Source organism: Antennarius striatus, chromosome 20 (genome assembly GCF_040054535.1).
Source record: "Antennarius striatus isolate MH-2024 chromosome 20, ASM4005453v1, whole genome shotgun sequence".
In the NCBI taxonomy this organism is placed as follows: Eukaryota; Metazoa; Chordata; class Actinopteri; order Lophiiformes; family Antennariidae; genus Antennarius; species Antennarius striatus.
Genome location: NC_090795.1, coordinates 2618010 through 2637646, shown reverse-complemented (window position 1 = coordinate 2637646; position 19637 = coordinate 2618010). Strand labels below are relative to the sequence as shown.

Sequence of the window (19637 nt, the reverse complement as noted above, 5' to 3'; positions counted from 1 at the left end):
AAAGCTAATAACTTTGCTCGCCTGTAATTTACTTTTCAACACTTGACTAAATTCTTAAACGGAAACGACGTTTTCTAAAAAAAATTAAAAAAAATTTTTTTGTTTTTTTTAATCCCGATCAGGTTTGTCACCTCTTTGCTCCGACTCGTCGTCGGGCTCCGAGGAGGAGGCGGGCCCCGGCGACGACATGTCGGGCATGGAGCACTGGATGAGCCGCCCTTCCCAGTTAGGCCCCACCCACCTGGGCTCCACCTCCTCCTCGTCCTCGTCCACGCAGAGCGGCGGCAGCGGCAACGCCGGGCGGCTGGCCGACTCGCTGGCGCACACGCACATCTCGCACCTGGCGCACACGCACCTGGCGCACACGCACCTGGGCCAGTCGCACCACCAGCAGAGCCACCTGTCGCAGTCGCACCACGGTGAGACCGCAGCGTCTGCTTGTTTGTTTGTTTACCGTGTTAAATATGAAATGAAATAGAATTCATTTATTTATTTACTGGTTTTCCTTGCAGGTATCGGTCACCTGTCCCTAAAGAGGAAAGGAGCTCTGAGCATCGCGGAGAACGGGGGCTCCCTGCGGCGGTCCTGCGAGTTCGGGTCCGACATGCTGTGGCCCCCGCCGCTAGAGTCAGATGGTAGGTCCGGGACCCAAGCGCATTGATCTGTGTTTTAATCAAACGTCAACATAAGTTACAAAAAAAGTAGAACCTTGAGATACGAGTTTAAATTGTTCCATCAAACGTTTCAATATATAAGAATGACTAGAATTATTTTAATCCATTACAACCTTGTAAAAAAGATTCAAAGCCCTTAAATTTTGAAAAAACATTTTTAAACATTTATTTTATTTTTTCATTTATTTTATTTATTTATTGACTTTTATTTAAAAAAAAATTATCATCCAATAAACACGCAGACTTGACCTGTGTATAATTAATTATATATAAGTTACGTAAATAATGATATACAATGAAAAGAAACACAAAAGTCACGAGAACACACGAGCTACGTCTTTATTCCACCAACGAGAACGAGATCCGGTCTCACTGATGTCGTATCCATCAGCCAACACGTGGTAAAGAAGGAGATCCGGTCTCACTGATGTCGTATCCATCCGCCAATTACGAGTATTGTCCCAAAACACAACTCGTATCTCAAAGAACTCGTACGTCCAGCAGCTCTTTTCTCGGTTCTACTGCAGAAACTTAAATTATTAGAATATTTCTCTTATTTTTAGGGGCAGAAAGGATAAAAGGATGAAAGAATGTCTTTCATTCTTTCATCCCACATCTGTCAAATCCTCTTTTTTGCTTTTTTGTGAAGGATTTTAAAAGTTATCGACACTCTTACGGTCAAATCATTTTGCTTTTGCTGCTTTTTTTTGGGGAACATTTCCGTTGAAGGGTTCAGTTAAATAAATATTTATCTGCTCATGTCTGGAAACGCAGGTCTGGAAACGTCATGGTTTCACACTTTGCATCAAATAAAATGTGCTTTTGCTTTAATTGTGGGCGAACAAAGGAAGCATTGTTTGGTATGGAAGACGCATCCCAGCATGCTTTGACCTCATTCGCTCCTGAATGTGACGCACAAACAAAAGCAATCCTCTCGTCGCCTTTAATCGTTCATAAGAGCCATTAAAGAATGAACGAGAACAATGAGTCACTTTGGCTGATCGTCTGTCTTTCTCCCCACTTCAGAAAATCACTCGGCCCCCCCGGATGTGACGGGCTACTCGTCAGACTCGCCCCACTCCCACACGGAGCGTCACCACATGTCTAATATGGGAACCATCGCCCGGAACACGCAGAAGTACGGCAACGCGGAGCGCATGGAGACGGGCGACGGTGAGGATGTGGAGGAGAGATGCTGAAGACGGTGGGGTAAAAATAGAAAGTCCTTAATCAGGAGGCCACTCAAACTGGACCACCGCCTTAGAGAACTGACCAATTACACACTTTGTGTTGGTGTCACACCCCTGGATGAACAGATGGGGCTTAAAAATGTGTTTTTAGAGCAGCTGGCCTCTCTTCCAGCGCGCCTCGCCATCAGTCAGGAAACAGGAAAACAGTTGAGCTGAGAAATAAATAAAATGTTAAGGCCCAAAATATCATCCTCAACCCATATGTGTGTGTGTGTGTGTGTGTGTGTGTTCCAGGTGTCCCAGTCAGCAGTCGGGTGTCGGCTAAAATCCAGCAGCTCGTCAACACGCTGAAGCAGCCCCGCCGACCTCCTCTCAGGGAGTTCTTCGTCGACGACTTCGATGAACTTCTGGAGGGTCAGGAATCGTCTTCAGTTCCCCTTCCTTCTGTTTCAAACCCGCGTCGTTCGATCCGTCCAAACACCCCGTATAAGAAGATGTCCTTTAGTTGATTTTATTTATTTTTTTAATGCTTCATTTCACCTCATTCCATCGAGATCTTTATATCAGAAAGGTGGGAGCAGAGCTGGAACGCTTCAGCGACAAATTGAAAAGTCAGAAAAGTCTCTCCGTTAAACCAATCACGTCTTTATTATCCGTGATAGAAAAAGAAAAAAAACTCTTTTGAGATGTCAGATTGAAAATTCTGAAAAGTCATTCAGAGGGTGTGAAGAAGAGGAGGATGAGGTAACGTCCTGACGGACACGCGTCGGCGTCGGGGGTGAAGAAACGCCCTCCGGGGGCGCGTATGGAACCGATAACGGGCGCCAGATGAGGAATCGGAACGAAACGTTCTCCGAAGCGAGCGTTGGGAGATTTATTTGGTGTGGAATCTGAAACATCTGCTTCCGATCGCGTTTAATCTTTAATTGTTCTCTTCTGCGCGTGTTTTTGTGGAAACTTGAAGGTCGATCCGGATCGAGGTCGATCCCCTCGGCGCCTCTCAGCCTCCCTCCGTTATGAAGCGTTTTTTACACCCTCTCACATTTCATCTGTGTTAATAACAAGTGCTCCTAATTAATCGTGTGTGTGTGGAGGTGTGACCCCGCCTCCTTTACGCCGCCTGCAACCTTTCGTCTCCCAATAAAAGCAAACAAACTGTTAATTATTATGGAGCTGAAGCGATGGACTCATCCGTCTCCCCGTCTCCAGTCCAGCAGCCGGACCCCAACCAGCCGCGGCCGGAGGGGGCCGAGATGATGCCGGTGCGGGGGGAGGCCCTGGGGGTGGTGACCAACTGGCCTCCGTCGCTGGAGGCGGCGCTGCAGCGCTGGGGGACCATCTCGCCCAAAGCGCCCTGCCTCACCAGCCTGGACACGGCGGGGAAGCCCCTCTACGTCCTCACATACGGTAACCACACCCCCCACACACACACACACACACACACACACACACGCTGACGTAATGAAGGGAGTGTGTCACGCCCAATCCAAGTCCACCTGGTCGCTTTTATGAACAGGATTGGCGGATTTTTGTGCTTTTATTTTGTAGCTGCTGCATGTAGATGTTTCAAAATAAAAGCTTTTTGGAATTGAAAGCCTCAGTTTGAATTATGCATGCGTATATTTTAATATACAAGCAAACGAACTGGCAGTAGGTGTGCAGGAACATGACACCACTCAGACAGACTTCCTGCGTCGCGTCAACAGAGACGCTCTTATTTTTTTAAGCCTCCTTCCTGTGCTCCAGGAGCGCGTTAGTTATTTTAAACGTAATCCAGGATAAAATGAAATGGATTCTCTCAGGAACGCTCCGGAATGCTTAGAACTCTATGAGGTCTCACTTTGGGCTTTTTTCCTTTTTTTTTTCTGAAATCGATTTTTGTGTCCTCGAAATGGAAGTCTCAAGAACACACACTCATATCCTCCTTCACTCCCTCCCTCGTATCCTGTGCCCCCCCCCCCCCCTGCAGGAAAGCTGTGGTCTCGCAGCATCAAGCTGGCCTATAACATCCTCCACAAGCTGGGCAGCAAGCAGGAGCCCATGGTGCGACCGGGTGACCGGGTGAGAATCACTCAGGAATGATTAGAGAGTTTTATTTTGAAATAAAGTCGATGTGACGAATACGTTTTTTATTATGAAATCTTTACCCCTCAGAACAAAAAAAAAAAAAAACAGCCAGAAAAAGTGGAACTATTCCTTTAAATCAGGGGTAAACTTATTTTCACCGACGTTTCTCTCTGTGCTCCCTCCCCCAGGTGGCATTGGTGTTTCCCAACAACGACCCCGTGGCGTTCATGGTGGCGTTCTACGGCTGTCTGCTGGCCGAGGTGGTCCCCGTCCCCATCGAGGTCCCCCTGAGTCGCAAGGTGCTTCACAACCTCCTCGTTTTACTCTCTAAACGTCACGGCGGGGGGCGATTTGTCGCCGTCGCCGCGGCTCTCTCGTCCCTTTTTGCTTTAGTTTTTCAGTTTTTTCAGGTTATTTCTTTTTTTTTATTTTTATTTTTTTTTTGCGGATGTCTTCATGTGGACGAGGCTTTTGGTTCTCCCGTCTGCAGCTGTTTGCTCGCCACCGGTGCGTCTGAGGAAAACAAAAGGAGGTGGAGAGATAAGAAACGAGTGCTCCCGCTGCCCCCGCCCCACGCGCAGAAATGCCGTCATGGATTTTTTACATTTTTTTTCTGGTCCCCTCTGGGAGCCGACAGGCTTTTAAAAGAAAGGGTTTATTTAGGGAGCGTCTGCAGCTGAAAGCTAGAATTTTATGACTTTTCTTCTCCCTCCTGATTGGAGCGTCTGTCGGACGCGTCCGCTCTGCAGCATCGTCAGCATGGGGTCGTCATGGTTACACTCTGATTACCGCTGCAGCAGAAAGCACCTTTTTTTTTGCTGCATGTTGCCGTCCTCTCTTGAACCCCCACCCCCCCCACCACCACCACCCCCTAATTCTACGTTTGTGCTGCAGGATTTTCCATAAAAGTCACGTTTGTCCGGAGAACAGGCGAGCGGCGCGGCGCTCCGGTCACGTCCGTCCTGCGTCTCCATTTAAACCCGTTCATTGTGTTATAATTAGTGTGGATGAGAAAGAATACCAACGCTCCCCCCTCCCCGCCTTCTCATTTCGTCCAATAGGATGCCGGCAGTCAACAGATCGGATTCCTGTTGGGTAGCTGCGGCGTTACCGTGGCGCTGACCAGCGACGCCTGCCACAAGGGCCTCCCGAAGAGCGCAACAGGAGAGATCCCACAGTTCAAAGGTCAGGGCGAAAGTCATCAGTCATCAGTGGGTTGAAAAGGCCTGATTGGTCTCTATGGGAGGGGGGTTGGGGAGGTGGGGGTCACATGAAGACAATACCAGCAGTGTTAGAGGAAGAGCAGGATGAGAACGGCCTAAAAACACGTTTTTTTTAAAGGTTTTTTTGCTCTTTATAATTTGATGGTCGCTAAATAAACGTCTTTTCCAGGGTGGCCGAAGTTACTGTGGTTCGTCACCGAGTCGAAGCATCTCTCCAAGCCCCCCCGGGACTGGTTCCCCCATATCAAGGACGCCAACAACGACACGGCGTACATCGAGGTGAGCTCAGCGACTCTCGACGTCAACTTCCTCTCAGATTCGCCTCGCAGTTTCCTGGATCTCCACGTGAAACCGGGTCCGGGTCCGGGTCCGGGTCCGGGTCCGGGTCCAGGTCCAGGTCCAGGTCCGGGTCCGGGTCCGGGTCTGCGTTCGCAGCGAGACAAAATAAATCCAATCGTAATCCGGTTTAAAGGCGGTGAACTCTTCTCACGACGGCGAAAATCAAACCAAATTTAATCAAAGAGCAGCTTTTTTTTTTAAGCGCTTCGTTTTATCCAGAAGTGACGCATTTTTAAAAAAAAATAAAAAGATTAACTTTGATATCTTCGTGACATTTTAAAATCAACGGCCGACCTTCTCACGCGGAGCCGAGAGGCGTCTCTGCTCGTCACTGATGCCACCATCTGTTGTTTCTCAGTATAAAACCTGCAAGGACGGCAGCGTGCTGGGCGTCACGGTGACGCGGATCGCTCTGCTCACACACTGCCAGGCTCTGACCCAGTCCTGCAGCTACACGGAGGGTAGGCCCACACACACACACACACACACACACACACACACAGTCTCCAGATCATCGTTTAACCCCTTCCCTCTTCCTGCAGCGGAGACCATCGTCAACGTCCTGGACTTTAAGAAGGACGTCGGTCTGTGGCACGGCATCCTGACGGTAAGCCCCGCCCCCCCCTCTTTTAAAGGTCAGAGGTCACCACCTTCATTTCCTGTTTGCTTCATCACCTCTCTTATCAGGGGTGTAAGAGAAATAAAGAGGAGATTAGTCGGTCTGCACAGACGACGATTAGATCGCTATCGTTAAAGAAAGACGTTTAAATTCCTCCTGGAAGCCCCCCAGCTGCTATTTCAGACCCGCAGCCTCTGTTTGAATATTTCATGAACAGATCCAGATGATAATCATCATAAAACACAAGTTGGTTCAATTTGAAAAGTTAAATGCACTTTTAAAAAAAAATCGACTAATGAAACACCTGAGGAGTAAAATGTGTGTGTGTGTGTGTGTGTGTGTGTGTGTGTGTGTGTGTGTGTGTGTGTGTGTGTGTGTGTTGTGTTGTGCAGAGTGTGATGAACATGATGCACGTGATCAGCGTGCCCTACTCGCTGATGAAGGTCAACCCGCTGTCCTGGATCCAGAAAGTGTGCCAGTACAAAGGTCGGGCACACACACACACACACACACACACACACACACACACACACACACACACACATGCCACCTCACTCAAACGGGTTGAGTCAGGTGGATGACACGCTAACATGATCCGTCTGTCTTTCTCTTCCGGTGTGTGTGTGTGTGTGTGTGTGTGTGTGTGTGTGTGTGTGTGTGTGTGTGTGTGTGTGTGTGTGTTGTTCTTTCTCCTGCAGCCAAGGTAGCGTGTGTGAAGTCCAGGGACATGCACTGGGCTCTGGTGGCCCACAAAGAGCAGAAGGACATCAACCTGAGCTCGCTGCGCATGCTGCTGGTGGCCGACGGATCCAACCCTTGTAAGGCCACCCTACCCCCCCCACCCCCCCCCCCACACACACACACCGCTAAGTGGAGTTCAGAGAGGTGCACTTTAATCCGAGTGATGCCGGGGAGGCGGGAAAACTCTCCCGGGACGCAGTGAATCTGGGTCACCTCGCGAGGAGTAGAGCAGGATGTCTGGAAGCGTTTGTTTAGCAGAATGAATGGGTTTCAGCAGGAGGAAGTGGAACAGGAAGTGGGACAGGAAGTGGCTTTTAGGGTAGCTTAGCATCTGTTAGCGCACTGGCTACATGTTCCGTGTTGGTGTTATTAGAAATTACAAAGAAATTTATAAATACGGTCTATAACATTATAGAAACAAATAAAGTAACAACACTGACGGTTAGATCCGTCTCTAATATGTTATTCTAAAATAGTTTACCTGTCGTCATGGCGATGTGTTATCATGAACAGGACCAAAGGTGTGAACTAGGAGCGTTCCCAAACGACTGATTCTGTTCTAAACAGCAGCATTGACTTTGTCTTCAGTTAAATGTCAAGCTTTTATTTTGAAAATACTTCATTTCCCCTCCAGACCACAGAGAATATCTGGGGTGTTTTGGTTCAAATGAGCACCAACAGGGATTTAAGGTGGATTAAATCTGAAAACTTCCTGTAGAAACAAGGTAAAACGGGCTCAAAGGTTCTGTTTTTCTCCTGACCGTTGGGGGGGGGGGGGTTCTTGGTTCCTTCAGGGTCCATCTCCTCCTGCGACGCCTTCCTGAACGTCTTTCAGACCAAAGGGCTGCGGGCCGACGTCATCTGTCCCTGCGCCAGCTCCCCCGAGGCGCTGACGGTCGCCATCAGGAGGTAGGCCCGCCCCCACGCCGCCTCGGCGAAGAAGCACCGCCATGCAAAGACACACACACACACACACACCTATGCAAACACACCGATCAACAGAAATGCAAATTCACACAAACCAGAGAAGCCCTATTCTGTGGCGCCGACAGGAAGTAAGTAATCATGTGGGTGAATGCTTGATTGTGATTGGCTGCAGACTCTCTGTTAATTCCTGGTAATGGACAGCGACTGAGACGTTTAATTGAACTGTTTTCTCGTGTGTGTGTGTGTGTGTGTGTGTGTGTGTGTGTGTGTGTGTGTGTGTGTGTGTGTCAGGCCCGTGGAGGACAGCAGCCAGCCTCCCGGGCGGGGCGTCCTGTCCATGCAGGGTCTGACCTACGGGGTCGTCCGGGTCGACACGGAGGAGCGCCTGTCGGTACTCACCGTCCAGGACGTAGGGACCGTCGCTCCAGGAGGTAAGTGCGTGTGTTCTCAGGAGATCGTTTAGATTCTAAACGAGTGTGTGTGTGTGAGTGTGTGTGTGTGTGTGTAACGTTAAAGCATCGACCTCGAGTGCCATTTTCGCACCGAATGTCAAAAAACCGATTTAATCCATTAAATCCTCAAACTGCTTTAAAGGCTTTGTAAATGCGCCGCCCCTCTTTTTTTTTACATCCAGCTGTAGGCAGGGCCGGGCGCCCGCGGCGTTTTCAATACGCCTTCAATCTGTCGTTTTCCCCTGAGTTTTGTCTCTCAGGAAAAAGTCGGACAGACGGTCGAACGAAGGTAAAACTCGTCGTTAAAAGAACTCTCAGGGAGGAATTCATCGTCTGTTCGGGGCCAGAATGTTGACCCCTGAACTGACCCTGTTTTAAGTTTGAGATTATTTTTATTATTTTCATCTAAAGAACAATCCTTTAAAGATTCGGTTCCCTTTGAGACCGTGACTTAAAGGAGGAAACCATTAAACTCTTTCTTCTCCAATGTTTCCTGGGACAAAGAGTCTCTATTTTTTAATAAATTTTTCCAACCAGCAGCATCGTTGGAAATATTCAGCTGATGCTGTTCTTATGGTTCCTTCTTTAGACGACTAACTTGGTTTTTGGGTCGACATAAACCTCACATCTAGGTCAGAACCGCCTACTTTAGCGTGCCTGTGGACTCAGGTGTGACCCATCATCCTTTACCTGTTGGCTCCGCCCCCTCCAGGCCTGGCGTGCGTGGTGAAACCAGAAGGGGTCCCTCAGCTGTGTCAGACGGATGAGATTGGGGAGCTGTGCGTGTGCTCCATCGCCACCGGCACCTCCTACTACGGCCTCACCGGCATGACCAAGAACACGTTTGAGGTGCGCGTCCTTCAAACAGGAAGTTTACACACACACACACACACACACACACACACTCCCTATTTGCGAGCCTGTGGTTGTGTTTTTTCCCTCCCCCGCAGGTTTTCCCGGTGAGCTCCGGCGGGGGGCTGATCAGCGAGTACGCCTTCGTGCGGACCGGATTGCTGGGCTTCGTCGGCCCCGGCGGCCTCGTCTTCATCACGGGGAAGATGGACGGGCTGATCATGGTGAGCGGGCGGCGGCACAACGCCGACGACATCGTCGCCACGGCGCTGGCGGTGGAGCCAATGAAATTCGTGTACAGAGGCCGGTGAGTGAAGTCACGGTTTGGGGGGGGGGGGGGGATTTCTGTCAGACTGATAAATGAGCACAACCCCCCCCCCCACATATAATAGATCTCATAAAGTAGAGCAATCATGGACGAATCCAGGAACTGTAATAGAGTGAAGTTTAATTGTGTCCACGGCCGGCGGGCAGGAAATTCATCTTCCAGCTGACAGCGAACGATGTTTCCTCCGAGCTATTTAAGGCTTGAGCTGCAGAAACCCAAAAAAAACATCAAATGTAGGACCGGAACCTGAAGGAGGAAAGTTTAAAGTGTTTAAAGTTTAACTTGACTTCATTTTTTTCATGTATTTATGTTTGTTCTTATTTTCCTTGAAGCACATTTTATTTTGAAAGGCTAGCCGCACGCTAACCAGCATTAATCCTAACGATCAAACTTGACTGATCTCAGATTTATTCTAATTTGAGGGCGTGTTCTTAGCACTGATGCCCCGCCCCCCCCCCCCCCCGTGCAGGATAGCGGTGTTTTCCGTGACGGTCCTGCGAGACGAGCGGATCGTGGTGGTGGCGGAGCAGAGACCCGACTCCACGGAGGAAGACAGCTTCCAGTGGATGAGCCGCGTGCTGCAGGTGACCAATCACGCGCCAGCGTTTGACCCTCCCCATCGCGCAATCGTAAAGTGTTGACTCCTCCCCTTTTTCCTCCTCCCCCCCCCTCCGCCACAGGCCATCGACAGCATCCACGGGGTGGGTGTGTTCTGTTTGGCCCTTGTCCCGGCTAACACCCTGCCCAAAACCCCGCTGGGGGGCATCCACCTATCAGAGATCAAGCAGCTGTATCTGGAAGGGGGGCTGCACCCGTGCAACGTCCTCATGTGCCCCCACACCTGCGTCACTAACCTGCCCAAACCGCGGCAGAAGCAACCAGGTAGGGGAGGGAGGGCGACCCATTTTGGTGTCACCGTGACTGCCCCCCACCACCCCCCCGGTTTGTGAATGTGAATGTGTGTTTGTGCTGCAGAGATCGGCCCCGCCTCCGTGATGGTGGGGAACCTGGTGTCGGGGAAGAGGATCGCCCAGGCCAGCGGGAGGGATTTAGGACAGACGGACGATAATGACCAGGTAGGACCCCCCCACACACACACGCACACACCCAGGTAGAACCCCCACCTGTGATCGAGACCAGACGTTCAGATTCTGAAGGGTTAATCCGTTGCTTTCTAGTTCCTGTTCCTGTCGGAGGTTTTGCAGTGGAGAGCTCAGACCACGCCCGACCACATCCTCTACACGCTGCTCAGCTCGCGGGTAAAACACACACACACACACACACACACACACACACACACACACACACACACACACACACACATTAGATTACACTAGATTACGCTCTCATCCTTCCTCCCGTCCTCCAGGGGGCGGTGTCCAGCTCCCTCACCTGCCTGCAGCTGCATAAGAGGGCGGAGCGAGTGGCGGCGCTGCTGATGGAGAGAGGAGGTCTGCAGGAAGGAGACCACGTGGCTCTGGTGTACCCCCCAGGTAAGAGAGGGGAGAGTTGGGTGTTCAGGTGTTCGTTTGAAGGTGATCATTCACACCTGTGTGTGTGTGTGTGTGTGTGTGTGTGTGTGTGTGTGTGTGTGTGTGTGTGTGTGTGTGTGTGTGTGTCCTGCAGGCATCGACCTGATCGCGGCGTTCTACGGCAGCCTCTACGCCGGCTGCGTCCCCATCACGGTGCGACCGCCCCACCCTCAGAACATCTCCACCACGCTGCCCACCGTCAAGATGATCGTAGAGGTCAGGGGTCACACCGCAGGGACGTCTTTAGCCCGAACTAAAAACACACACTTTTGAGCTCAGGTCTGACTGGACGTGACGCCGCGTGTCTCTCTGCAGGTCAGCCACTCGGCCTGCGTCATGACGACGGCGGTCATCTGTAAGCTGCTGCGCTCCAAAGAGGCCACGGCAACGGTGGACATCAGGAACTGGCCCCCCGTCCTCGACACCGGTAGGACACGGGATCGGATCCCAACCTCACCCTGGGAATAAAATAGCAGATTCACATCACGCGTGTGTGTGTGTGTGTGTGTGTGTGTGTGTGTGTGTGTGTGTGTGTGTGTGTGTGTGTGTGTGTGTGTGTGTGCACGCTGCAGACGACCTGCCAAAGAAGAAGCCTCCAGCTCTCTATAAGCCCACCAACCCTGACGGTCTGGCCTATCTGGACTTCAGCGTGTCGACGACCGGCATGCTGGCCGGAGTTCAGGTCAGCGCGGCGTTGATCCATCCCCACTCTCTCTCTCTTTCTCTTTCTTTCTTTCTTTCTTTCTTTTATTCATCACTTTATTTTCATCCCGGAGGGAAATTCGACTGTCAGCTGCAACAGAAAAAAAAAAAAAAGCCTCAGGAATCGCTTTGGAAAGACAGAAATTTGTTTTTTAACTCTCAGGATACGCAGGACTTCTGGTGTTCTTACCAAAAATAAATAAATAAAGAGAAAAAATTATTTCTGTGTGTGTGTGTGTGTGTGTGTGTGTGTGTGTGTTTCTCCTTCCTCCTCTCTCCAGATGTCCCATAATGCAGTGGGAGCCTTCTGTCGGTCGGTGAAGCTGCAGTGTGAGCTGTACCCGTCCAGGGAAGTGGCCATCTGTCTGGATCCGTACTGCGGCCTCGGCTTCGTCCTCTGGTGTCTCTGCAGGTCGGCGTCTCCGTCTTCTGCCATCAGCTTCCTGGATCGCTTCCGTCGCTCGCGTAACGCCGTTTCCCGTAGCAACGGGAGAAAGAGTCTTTAAAAACTCACTAGAAGCGTCAGACTCCTCACAGTAATCGTCTTCACATGTCCGGAGAGCCACATTCTTTCACCAGGAAGTAATGGTGGTTGTTCTGGAGCTGTTTTATATATAAAAGGTTTGATTCACGTTTTACACCAGCACTTATTTATTTATTTAATGCCATAAAATCGTCCTTAAAATTACCAGGAGAATCAAACGTCGTCGTTTCTGTTTAAAAATTACAGCCGCGAGTCGTTTTTACAGATCTCGGGTCTGTTTAGTCTCAAATCTTCAGCTCATAAATCGTGAACTTGGTGAGAGCAAATTTCTGCACGTCTTATAAATAAAACCGACAGCGAATCGCCTTCGTTACGAGAACGTCTCTCCTCGGTTCGTCACTGTGTGTGTGTGTGTGTTTCAGTGTGTACTCGGGCCACCAGTCCATCCTGATCCCCCCGGTGGAGCTGGAGTCCAACCCGGCGCTGTGGCTGCTGGCCGTCAGCCAGCTGAGGGTGCGAGACACCTTCTGCTCCTACAGCGTCATGGAGCTCTGCACCAAAGGGCTCGGCCTGCAGACCGAGGCGCTCAAGGTCAGCGAGACTCGAGTTTTTTTAAATTGTTTTTCAATCGCAGGAAGTTTTTGACTTTTTAGGGCAAATTATAACAGTGAAACTGCCAAACCGTCACTTCTCCTCGTAATCCGATCCTGATTGGTCAGCATCGGACTCGACCCGCTTCCTGTAACTCTTATGTGAACCAGAGGAACAGTAGTTCTAGCAAAGCGGCGTGACTCCAGCGCTCCGGCTCAGCGATAATCAACTCGCGCTCCGTCTCTGTCTGCGGCGCCCGAGGCCGAGTCTGAGCCGACGAGTCACCGCCGCCTCTGATTGGTCACCCGCGGAAGCTGCAGAGTTAATTTTAGTGATTATCATTCTTTAAGTCTCCATGGAGACTGAAGGTGGAAGACAGAGTGAAAAAGTATAAATGTTCTCTAGTTCCTGGGCTCTTTCCCCCCCCACACACACCTTTGTGTTTCGTTGCTTTCATCCACTTAAAGAAATCCTCTCTAGCCCCAAAAATCTTCATTCCAGAATTCCTTTCCTTTCCAGGCTCGGGGTCTGGATCTGTCGCGGGTTCGTGCTTGCGTGGTGGTGGCGGAGGAGAGGCCCAGGATGTCGCTGACACACTCCTTCTCCAAGCTGTTCAAGGACCTGGGCCTCCACCCGCGCTCCGTCAGCACGGCCTTCGGCTGCCGGGTCAACCTGGCCATCTGCCTGCAGGTCAGACGCTCCGCAGTTCAAACGCTCTTTGCATCGGGCTGCACGTCACTCTGCTCACCGCTCCTGTGTTCTGATTGGCTGCAGGGCACGTCGGGGCCGGACCCCACTACCGTGTACGTGGACATGAGGGCGCTGCGACACGACAGGTAACCGACCGCTCCGTCTTGACAGCTGACGTCTTTCGCGTCGATGGCGCGACGGTGACGTTTTCACGTGTGTGTGTGTGTGTGTGTTTCAGGGTTCGGTTGGTTGAGAGAGGTTCTCCTCACAGTCTGCCCTTAATGGAGTCCGGAAAGGTGAGTTGGAGTCAGGATTACCAAGAAATCATCTGGAATGTTTTAAAAAACAACTTCCAAACCGATTCGGTTGAATGTTCCCGTTTTTTTACCTCATTGAACTTTGATTTCACCAAAACACACTCAGATATTTTGGACCGTTTCTACATCCTCCCACATTCAGTGAGTCAAAGCAGACAGCAGGTTTGTGTTCACCATGTCCCCCCCCCCCCAAAAAAAAAGCATCCATCTCCTTGTCCTTCTGATGATGAAAAGCACAGCTAAACCAACAAAGGTGAAAGGTGATTCCATTTTTTGCTGGCTTGAAAAAAACATTCTTGATCCCGAACTGAAGATGACAAGATTTTTAAAATAAATTAAAAAAATAAATCCCGCAGCCACTCATGAGTCCCGGCAGATGGTGAGGAGGAAAATATCCTGCAGTTTATGACTCAATGAGCGCTGATTCCACCCAGTTTAATTATAGACGACAAATGTTTGGCCGGTTTGATTGCAACTTCTTAGAATTGTTCCTGATATTGATTGACATGTAAATGACATGTTGGTTGTTGCTGATGGAGAAGAAAACTAATAATAGAAGGTCAAATAAAAGTGGAATAAAAGCTGGGAACAGACTTCAAACTGACCTGTTTATCTCCTGCTGACTTTAATGTTTATTGGAGACAAATTATAGTTAACGTAACAAGCTTTTTTTCCCTAAATTTTACTTGAGTCGAAATGACAGTAAAGTAAAAGAGGTGTTCGGAAAATATCCTGGATATTTTTAATCATATCCCCAGATAAACATGAAGAATGTCCCCTAAAAAGCTTCTTTTTTCCCCCAATCATTTTTTGTAGTAGAAGAAAGGACTCATGCATCGCTGTGAGTCCTCCTGCTTTCATCCAGGAGTTAATTGTGTTGTTCTCTGCTGATTGCTGAGCAGCGCTTATTTCAGTTTCATTCCAGATCTCTTAGCAACTACCAGAACTCCGTCAGTGAGGCCGCTAACAGAGCTAACACACGGCTAACCTCAGTACATACTGTACCTGAAACAGCTCAGTATATACCAGATAAACGCCTCAGTATATACCAGATAAACGTCAGTATATACCAGATTAACGCCTCAGTATATACCAGATAAACGTCTCAGTGTATACCTGATAAACATCTCAGCATACATACAGATAAACGTGTCAGTATATACAGATAAACATCAGTTTATACCAGATAAACGACAGTATATACCCGAAAAATGTCTCAGTATATACCAGATAAACATCTCAGCATATATCCAGATAAACATCTCCGTATATACAGATAAACGTCAGCATACACCACATAAACGTCTCAGTGTATACCAGATAAACATCAGTATATAAACAGATAAACATCTCAGTATATACCAGATAAACATCTCAGTGTATACCAGAGAAACATCTCAGTATATGCAGATAAATGTCAGTTTATACCAGATAAACGCCAGCATATACCAGAAAAATGTCTCAGTATATACCAGATAATCGTCTCAGTGTATACCAGATAAACGCCTCAGTGTATACCAGATAAACGTCTCAGTGTATACCAGATAAACGTCTCAGTGTATACCAGATAAACGTCTCAGTGTATACCAGATAAACGTCTCAGTGTATACCAGATAAACGTCTGTATAATCCAGCACCACTAAAATAACTGACTAGAACTCAGTGAACTTGACTTTCAGGCGGTGACGGCCGATGCTCCTGCTTAACCGGGGCTGAAACCAGCGACTAAAGCGTTGGTCCGCGGGGGGCGACATCAAACTGGTTGAACGGGTCCTTTCACGGCGCCGGATGAAACGTTTGAATGTCTTCGTCCTCCACGCCGACACACAAAGAGGGAACACGATGTTTCAGGGCTGCTCATTGATCAGCCTGCTGTTTATTTTGACTCACTCTGTGGGAGGAAGAAAGAAAAAAGCACGTCTGTGCGCCGGTCGGTCCATCTTGTCATGAACAGAACGTCTGGGCGCGTCCACTGGTCTCTGCGTTGCGTCTTTTCATGTGTGACATGAAGCTGATTTCAGACGTGATTTCAGTGATACCGTGTTAAATGATTCCAGCTGGAGGAGGTCGCTGAGTTGTGTTCCAGCCAGTGTCAAAGGAACGTAACCATGGAAACTGATGTATTTTGCGTTCCAGATCCTACCTGGAGTTCGTATCATCATCGCCAACCCGGAGACCAAAGGACCGCTGGGAGACTCGCACCTCGGAGAGGTGGTGTTTTTATCTACTCTTTTTCTTTTCTCCTGTTCTTCCAGTTGTTTCCTTCTTTAAGATCATCTCTTCTCTTTCTCTTTATCTCACCTGGTTTTGCTTCTCTTCCTCCAGATCTGGGTGCACAGCGCTCACAACGGCAGCGGCTACTACAGCGGTTACGGCGAGGAGGTCCTCCAGTCCGATCACTTCAACTCCAGGCTGAGTTTCGGGGACACCCAGACGGTCTGGGCCAGGACGGGCTACCTGGGCTTCCTCCGCCGCACCGAGCTCACCGACGCCAACGGAGGTCAGTGTCCCGCCCAAAATACGTTCCCCTCGGCCGTTTCCTCTTTACCGACACCGTCTCCGTTTCTCACCCCAGAGAGGCACGATGCTCTGTTTGTGGTGGGGGCTCTGGAGGAGGCCATGGAGCTGCGGGGGATGAGGTACCATCCCATCGACATCGAGACCTCCGTCATCCGAGCCCACAAGAGCATCATGGAGTGGTGGGTGTCAGTTAGAGGGAAATAACACAAGAGGTTTTTGTTTCTAGTCCTGACATAGTGAGTAAAATACTCTGCTGCCCCCTGCTGGTCCAGAGAGGAAACGACAGCAGCGTCCTCCTCAAACCAAACCTGTCTTCCCTCCTCAGCGCCGTCTTCCCCTGGACCAACCTGCTGGTGGTGGTGGTGGAGCTGGAGGGCTCCGAGCAGGAAGCTCTGGACCTGGTTCCCATGGTGACCAAGGCGGTGCTGGAGGAGCACTACCTGATCGTGGGCGTGGTGGTGGTGACGGACATCGGCGTCATTCCCATCAACTCCCGCGGCGAGAAACAGCGCATGCACCTCCGCGACGGCTTCTTACAAGACCAGCTGGACCCCATCTACGTGGCCTACAACATGTAGCTTGAGTGTGTGTGTGTGTGTGTCTGTGTGTGTGTGTGTGTGTGTGCGTGAGAGAGCTAGCATGCGTTTGTATGCCATGCATATCGCCGTTGTTGTTCATTTATCCCCCCCCCACAAAATCAGGATGTACTGTATTTTCGACCCTGCGTGTGGTGTGGTCTGAACTCGTCTGTTTTCTTTGGCGTCGTTTCGTGCCGGTTGATTGGTCGATTGATAGATGGATTGCTGAGCGGTGATTGGATGGTTTCTTTTTCTTTTGTTTTTTGGCGCCCCCGTCCAATCTCGTGACCCTTCCCAGGAGCTCGTCACACTGCAGAACGCCTTAGGGGGGGGGGGGGACGACACTGTGTAGGGGGCGGCGGCTCCAAGGTTCGGTTTAGGGGGTCCAAGAGGAGAAAGAGACTAGAGACTGTATCCGGCGTCACGTTTTCCTGGTCCAATCAGAAATCACAGATCTGTGGAATTATTTCGATTCGAACAGGGGCAGCCAGTTTAGTGTAAAAATATAAATATTGTACATAGATATAATAATCTATATGGAGAGGTACCGAAAACACAGAGGTATAGTAGCCCCTATATGCAGCTCTCTCCACCTGCACCCTGTGTGTGTGTGTGTGTGTGTGTGTGCGCGTGCATGTGTGTGTGTTCATCCGTCTGTGTTTATGTGCGACAGGGACGTTTCTAATAGTTTTAATGTGATTCAGGCGACAGATTTTATCCCTAGATGAAACAGATAACACATTTTTATAAAGAGTAAAAAACAGAAAAAGAGTTTAATCTAAATGAAAGTTAAAAAAAATAATTAAAAAAAAAAAAAACACTGAAAAATACTGCTTTCAGTGTAAGCGATGCATCGATTCAAGCTTTATGTTTTTTGACCTTTCTGAACTATTTTAAGACAAACAAACAAACAAAAAACACATTTAAAGTGCAATGTTTTTGACTAAAGTGCGCCTCGCCTTCATCGTGCACACGCCATCATCCTGTGAAAATCAGGCCCCTAAACGCATCGTCGTCAAGTCGAAGTGCACTGTGTGAATAGAAGAGAAAGAATATGAATATTTAAAGAGAGTTTATGGGAGAATCAAAGGAAACTGGAGACTCGACAGCCGTTTATTTATTTGTAGTTTGCATCTCTAATGGAACTTCGGTGCAGCGACACCTGAAGGCTGTTGAGACAGAAGTGATCTGTGGGTGACGTTTACAGGAGGAAGCTCATATTGTAGCAATAAACGCCCAAAAAGGACTTTCTTCACTGCTGAGAATCAAGTTTTTTTTGTAAAAAAAATAAAAAATAAAAATGCATATTTCATCTAAATTTGTTCATCTAAAGGTGCAAACAGCTCTGAGAAGTTGGGAAAAAGCTGAACTGCAGAAAAGCTGCAGGATGAAATCAAACAGGTCATCAGTTGTTGTTGTTTTTTTATATTTATTATTGCTGGTTTAACGTTTAATCCTTTTTAACACAAGCTGCTTCAAACTGGATCTATAGATCAGACTCTGTTCTCATCGGTGATTCTGAAAGAGAAAAGTTTCCAGCTACCAAGACCTTATAAAAACTGTATGTCTGAGGTCGCTGTAAATGTCACACGGTCATAAATAGTCCGTTTATTTTTATTTAGTTTGACCATCCGGAGAGAGGAGATGTTATTAAGTGCATCGTAAATCCGTCTGGGCGGTTAGATCTATGTCTGTAGCTGACCATGTTCACCTCAGCAGACGTCTATATATGGAAATGTAGAATAAAGTGATAGCAGGAAGCAATCAGCAGCTTGTTAGTGCAGGAGAGGCTTCATCCTTTTTGAACAAACCCAGATCAGATCTTTTATTTTATGGTTCTGGTCAGTGAAGAACGTCCTCTGGGCTTTGGTACCGCAGCGACCAGCTGGTGTGAAGCAACACATATGATGAGTATGCATAAGATTACAGATGAATATTCAACTTTAATGTACTGTTAATGTGTGGCTGACCTCATCTTCTTCATCATCGCCATCATCGTGTCTCATCTTCCATCTGAGGAAAAGAAAAACTTTATGCATATCAGAAGTTGCTTAGCGCTCATTTGGCTAACAGGAAGCAGCGTAGTGGTCATGTTTCAGTCCCTGTGTGTGTGTGTGTGTGTGTGTGTGTGTGTGTGTGTGTGTGTGTGTGTGTGTGTGTGTGTGTGTGTATGTGTGTGTGAGGTGAGATGCTCCAGGAGAAGGGAATCCCAGAGGAAACGTCTGTTCATTCAGGCCTGAGTGGGAGACAGAATGCTTTGTGTGTGTGTGTGTGTGTGTGTGTGTGTGTGTGTGTGTGTGTTAGGTGTGTGTGTGTTAGGTGTGTGTATATTGTATGTAAATAGTGTTGATTTTGTACGGTAAAAGTGTGTGTGACTTGTTTTGTACACATGATAAAAAGATTAAATGACACTTTTATAAGAGCCTGCTATTGGCTCACCGTCACACTATACAGTGCAATAAAGTGCTTTGATTGGCTAAAACACGGCCTTATTGTTGTTGTTGTGTTTGTTTTCAGATTGATTTATCTTAAATGTTCAGGAATTTTTACACAGAAATACATAAAATCAGGTTATGACATATGAGCAGCTGATTTGTGAAAATCAAACTTTTATTTATCTGAATAAAAATTACAATTAGAAATAATTGAGTATTTTATAAAGTTTATTATAATAAAAAACCTCAGCGAAGATAAATAAACACCATAAAAACTTCCTTTCCATTTCTCCTGCTTTTACCACTCCGAGTTTCCCAGACATCTTTATGGGCTTCACATTCAGCATCCTCTGAGTATTTGTCGTGTACATATGAC

At 48.5% G+C, this 19637-nt stretch overlaps 1 protein-coding gene across 3 annotated transcripts in view; it reads left to right on the top strand.

Annotated features, from left to right (window-relative positions):
• Nucleotides 1-19301, top strand: part of LOC137587541 (disco-interacting protein 2 homolog C-like) — a 29526-nt gene extending 10225 nt beyond the window's left edge. For 2 of the 3 annotated variants that reach the window (XM_068304028.1, XM_068304027.1), the window contains 33 exons: nucleotides 123-419; nucleotides 513-635; nucleotides 1701-1847; nucleotides 2159-2278; nucleotides 3074-3271; nucleotides 3834-3925; nucleotides 4120-4230; nucleotides 4993-5116; nucleotides 5324-5433; nucleotides 5852-5954; nucleotides 6036-6100; nucleotides 6505-6598; nucleotides 6811-6930; nucleotides 7648-7762; nucleotides 8072-8211; nucleotides 8945-9081; nucleotides 9183-9391; nucleotides 9882-9996; nucleotides 10093-10294; nucleotides 10388-10488; nucleotides 10591-10671; nucleotides 10782-10905; nucleotides 11039-11160; nucleotides 11260-11371; nucleotides 11517-11626; nucleotides 11928-12058; nucleotides 12553-12721; nucleotides 13241-13557; nucleotides 13650-13707; nucleotides 15865-15939; nucleotides 16054-16228; nucleotides 16304-16427; nucleotides 16574-19301. In XM_068304028.1, the coding sequence (XP_068160129.1) occupies nucleotides 123-419; nucleotides 513-635; nucleotides 1701-1847; nucleotides 2159-2278; nucleotides 3074-3271; nucleotides 3834-3925; nucleotides 4120-4230; nucleotides 4993-5116; nucleotides 5324-5433; nucleotides 5852-5954; nucleotides 6036-6100; nucleotides 6505-6598; nucleotides 6811-6930; nucleotides 7648-7762; nucleotides 8072-8211; nucleotides 8945-9081; nucleotides 9183-9391; nucleotides 9882-9996; nucleotides 10093-10294; nucleotides 10388-10488; nucleotides 10591-10671; nucleotides 10782-10905; nucleotides 11039-11160; nucleotides 11260-11371; nucleotides 11517-11626; nucleotides 11928-12058; nucleotides 12553-12721; nucleotides 13241-13557; nucleotides 13650-13707; nucleotides 15865-15939; nucleotides 16054-16228; nucleotides 16304-16427; nucleotides 16574-16826 (4574 nt within the window). In that variant the 3' untranslated portion in view covers nucleotides 16827-19301. The remainder of the gene's footprint in view (nucleotides 1-122; nucleotides 420-512; nucleotides 636-1700; nucleotides 1848-2158; nucleotides 2279-3073; nucleotides 3272-3833; nucleotides 3926-4119; nucleotides 4231-4992; nucleotides 5117-5323; nucleotides 5434-5851; nucleotides 5955-6035; nucleotides 6101-6504; nucleotides 6599-6810; nucleotides 6931-7647; nucleotides 7763-8071; nucleotides 8212-8944; nucleotides 9082-9182; nucleotides 9392-9881; nucleotides 9997-10092; nucleotides 10295-10387; nucleotides 10489-10590; nucleotides 10672-10781; nucleotides 10906-11038; nucleotides 11161-11259; nucleotides 11372-11516; nucleotides 11627-11927; nucleotides 12059-12552; nucleotides 12722-13240; nucleotides 13558-13649; nucleotides 13708-15864; nucleotides 15940-16053; nucleotides 16229-16303; nucleotides 16428-16573) is intronic. The other variant, XM_068304029.1, reaches the window with a different exon arrangement.
• Nucleotides 19302-19637: the final 336 nt, after the last annotated feature.